The 3,966-nt window shown below is 52.7% G+C and overlaps 1 protein-coding gene across 3 annotated transcripts; it reads right to left on the minus strand.

Moving 5' to 3' along the window:
- Nucleotides 1-1,145: 1,145 nt before the first annotated feature.
- On the minus strand, nt 1,146-3,151 carry LOC109758146 (12-oxophytodienoate reductase 1). Of its 3 annotated transcripts, none has more exons than XM_073502901.1 (2): nt 2,664-3,123; nt 1,146-1,469 (listed from the first exon to the last, which is right to left on the minus strand). In XM_073502901.1, the coding sequence occupies exons 1-2, from the start codon at nt 3,001-3,003 to the stop codon at nt 1,462-1,464; spliced, it is 348 nt and encodes a 115-aa protein (XP_073359002.1). In that variant the 5' UTR covers nt 3,004-3,123; the 3' UTR covers nt 1,146-1,461. The 3 variants fall into 3 exon arrangements, with proteins under 3 accessions (XP_073359002.1, XP_073359001.1, XP_040252585.1); XM_073502900.1 differs by lacking the exon at nt 1,146-1,469 and adding an exon at nt 1,633-2,535 and having other exon boundaries at nt 2,664-3,151; XM_040396651.3 differs by lacking the exon at nt 1,146-1,469 and adding an exon at nt 1,633-2,535 and having other exon boundaries at nt 2,664-2,953.
- Between the last annotated feature and the right edge of the window lie 815 nt (nt 3,152-3,966).

The following is a 3,966-nucleotide window of genomic DNA, read 5'->3' on the forward strand; positions in this document are numbered from 1 at the left end:
AAACGTTGTGGACGATGTACTTCGAGCGCCGCCGCCAAGAGCAGATCGCCTCCGTCAACGGCGTCATCCCCCGCGGCCGCCTCAACGCCGACAGGCGGCGCGAGTGGTTGGGTGTGCCAGGCCGCACCCTCGAGGCTGTCCTCGACCACATCGAGACAGGCAACGTGTCGCGCCTCGAGTACCCGGCGCGGCCGTCCTTCTCTCGCCGGCGTGGCAGCTGCTGGACGCCGCGCCGAATGGAGCCGGGGACGTCATCGTCGTCGGGCTCCGGCTTGCCGGCTCTCTGCCCCATCCAGCCCCCCTCCGGATCGCCAGCTCTCCGCCCCGTCAAGCCAGAGCTGGAGGAGACGCCGCTCCGGCGCCGCACCCGCGGCGGGGCCCTCGTCATCAACGAGGGTTCCCGTCCCTCCCCGCGCTCCCTCCGCCTGGTCCGGCCGAAGACCGAGCCGGGGCTGCTCCCGGTGAAGCCAGAGCACGCGGACATGGTGGCCCCCGATGACGAGGCCGCCCTCAAGTGGGCGAAGGAGGACTATGTCCGCGAGCAGGTGCTCCGCCAGCGCCGGGCATACGCGGAGCTCTAGGCCCGGCGCCACGGGCGCGAGGTGGGCGTCATTGTCCTCGACAGCGACGAGGAGGACGAGGCCGGGCCGTCCAGCGGCCCACCGCGCGTCGGCGACCCTGGCCAGGGGTGTAGCAGGGACGGCGGCGGCTCCGGCGAGGCGCGCGACGACGACGACGACGATGGCGGCGGCGACTACACCCGCTTCTACAGGCTTCTCGGCATGTAGATGGCGGGCGGTGGACGCGGGCGTAGTTCCATGTTTCTTATGTTTTTTGTACAAATTTCAATGAAATTTCGCCAAGTTCGTGAAAGTTCGCCGAGTTTGCAAAAAATTGTATGAAATAGCGCCGAGCCTGCGGCGATCTGTGGGCCGACGACTGGGAGAGGAGTCGCCCCCACGCGCCAATCTAGCGCCGGTCCATCCCCAGGCGGCTCTGTTTCGGCGTCCCGGGGGAGGGGGCCTAACAGCTGGAGATGCTCTTAGTACTCCTGGATTAAAGATCTGCTCCAAACCGACAAAACCGCTGTACTCCTAAACGTGTGCCCTGGTAAATGGATTGAAACTTTCAAGTTTCTACAGACCACAAGGTTAACGTTAGTTTATACCTTACAAAGTTACCTTTCTAAGACACAATACGGAGATGCGATCAGAAAGTTGTGGTAAACAGCAGGTCAGAATAAGAAGCACGATAATGTCCATCATGTGCACCTCAAACAATAGATGTACGTGTGTCAAACAGAAAATGAGACAGAAAGTTAGCTAAGCGATCACACTTCTACAAACTCAGTGAAACATATACTCCCAATGCGATGGCCGAGCCCAATGCCCCTCTTTCCTCTACCCTACCCTCGGGGATCAATCCCAATGAATATAGATGGGTTTATCCAAAGCCACCACTTCAAGAACCTAATAATGAAGAACAAATTGAATGAGTGAGCGAAACCATTATATACTACAACCACATATCTCTTGGATTTATTTTCAAATGAAGAACAATGTGAATCCACACTTGTACCGAAATAAAAACAAATACGTACGAACATTTGTCACAAGATGAATATCTCTATATTTTGGCATTACAGTGGAAAGCACAAATAAATTATTTGTGAAAATTATACAATGCACATGCACGTGAACTCACATATTGAATAAATCATTACATTTATAAGCGAACCACATCAGTGATTGAAGTTGGGACAATAAAACTACTCTGCATTTGAGCCATTAAAGAAAGGATAATCTGTGTAACCGATGACAAAATCCTGCGTGTAGAAGGTGGACCGGTCATACTTGTTCAAGGGGACATCTAGCTCGAATCTCTTAGGCAAATCCGGATTAGCCAGAAATAGCCTCCCATAGGCAACGAGATCAGTATAACCATCAATCACCACTTTGTTGCCTTCCTCTCGATCATACCCTCCAGCGGCAATAAAAGTGCCATTAAATGCTTTCCTAAAGGGCAATAGCCCATGGGGTATCTGCATGCGGCCATCCACAATGGTCATGTGAGGCTCTATCATGTGGCAGTAAAGAAACCCTTTGTGCTTATTGAGTTGTTGTACCATGTAGGTACTGAGCACATGTGGATTAGAGTCGAAGCAATCCATGTAGTCAACGAACGGAGACAACCTAATTCCCACACGATCCACACCGATCTCGTGGATGATAGCATCAATCACCTCCACGGCAAAGCGGCATCGGTTCTCAAGGCTGCCACCATACTTGTCAGTATGGTCGTTTGAGCTATCTTTCATGAACTGCTCCAAGAAAAACCCATGTGCTCCGTGGATCTCTACACCATCGAACCCCGCCTCAATGACATTCCGAGCGGCGCGTCTAAAGTCATCTACGATCAACGGTATCTCATCTGCCTGAAGCCGTCTAGGCTAGGAGTAGACCATGCCGGACTCAGCATCAGGCGGTATCTGCTTGTCGGTGCTGGAGATCGGCGCATGCCCATCCGGCTGGAAATCTAATTTATTTACGGTAAAACCAAAGCCCAAAAATAGTAGCCACAAATAAATCGCAGGATCAGGTAAAAAATTGTGACGGTACTCAGTACAATTCATCAACACAAAATGTCATGGACCCCTAACTTACCGTTTGAGGAGACCCTTCCGGCGTGCCAAATCTGGCAGAAAAACAGAGCGCCCTTGCCGTGAACGGCATCAACGATGGGTTTCCAAGCGTCGACCTGCTGCTGCGTCCAGATGCCAGGAGTATCAGGAAACCCCTGGGCGGTGGCGGAGACGCCGGTGGCCTCGGCGATAAGCAGGCCGCCCTTTGTCGCCTGCTGCGAGTAGTGCAACGCCGCATGCGGCTGCGGCACGTTGCCGTAGGAGCGGCAGCGCGTGAGCGGCGCGAGCACCACCCGGTGGGAGAGCTCGAACCGGCCCATCCTGTGCGGTGTCAGTAGCGGGATCGGCTCCTTCGTGGTCATCTTGTCTCTGCCGGTTGCGGACGTGCTTCGATCGACAGCGTGGTGCAGTATACGGAGTATGAAGCTATGCGACGGAATCTATGACAAACTTTGTTTGCTCTGTTTCTTGCTTGTGATGTGAGCTCTACTCGAATGATGCTATGGTCCTTGCTTTCAACGGTAGGTGTCGGGGTCTTGATAAAATAAAATATATTATGTCATAAAGTGCCAGAAGTTTGGTGTGATAATAAGCGGTGACGCAGCAAATGTGTATTCTAGAGGCTAGAACCTAAAGCATATGCATAATGGTAGGAAAAGAACGTCATACTTTATATACAAGTTCTTCTGTCCATTTATTCTTGAGAAAAAAAATGCCACCCGTGGCAGGCATTACCTACAACACTATAGAAACTCTAGCCGACCCCCCTAGCCGACCCTCCTAGCCGACCCGTTTCTCTTACTTAATAACCGTTGATATAGTGATTTTGGTCCAAAACGACACTCTAGCAGAATTGTTATATACATATGGATCGGCATAATTTATGGAGCATGCTACATATCGCTCTCGGTAGCCTTCATATTTCAAGGTTGTGGATGTTGATATGAAGTTCTCCCCATCCACAACCGCTCGCGCAGAAGCGACGTTTCAGGTTGATCTCTTCCTCCCGCGCGTTGATCGGTCAACAGCGTTGTCATCCGCACTGCTGCCGCTTCCGCATGTGTCAATGCAGCAAACACCTTTTCACCACGAACAACGCCAATTAATGGCCGTCGTCACGTTCCGCACCCTTTCCCTATATGCACGCGGAAAATCCGCCCCATTTTATGCCGGAGCGTGCCCATACTCAGGTATGTAAAATCTCCTTCGCCCCCATCATTGTCGCCACCACACTCACCCCATCGCCCCCTCGCACTAAGGCAGTTGTGAACCCGTCCCCTCTCATCGCACTTCCCCATCATCGCTACAATCACCCTCAACGCCCA

The sequence above is a fragment of the Aegilops tauschii genome, chromosome 7 (genome assembly GCF_002575655.3).
Source record: "Aegilops tauschii subsp. strangulata cultivar AL8/78 chromosome 7, Aet v6.0, whole genome shotgun sequence".
In the NCBI taxonomy this organism is placed as follows: domain Eukaryota; kingdom Viridiplantae; phylum Streptophyta; class Magnoliopsida; order Poales; family Poaceae; genus Aegilops; species Aegilops tauschii.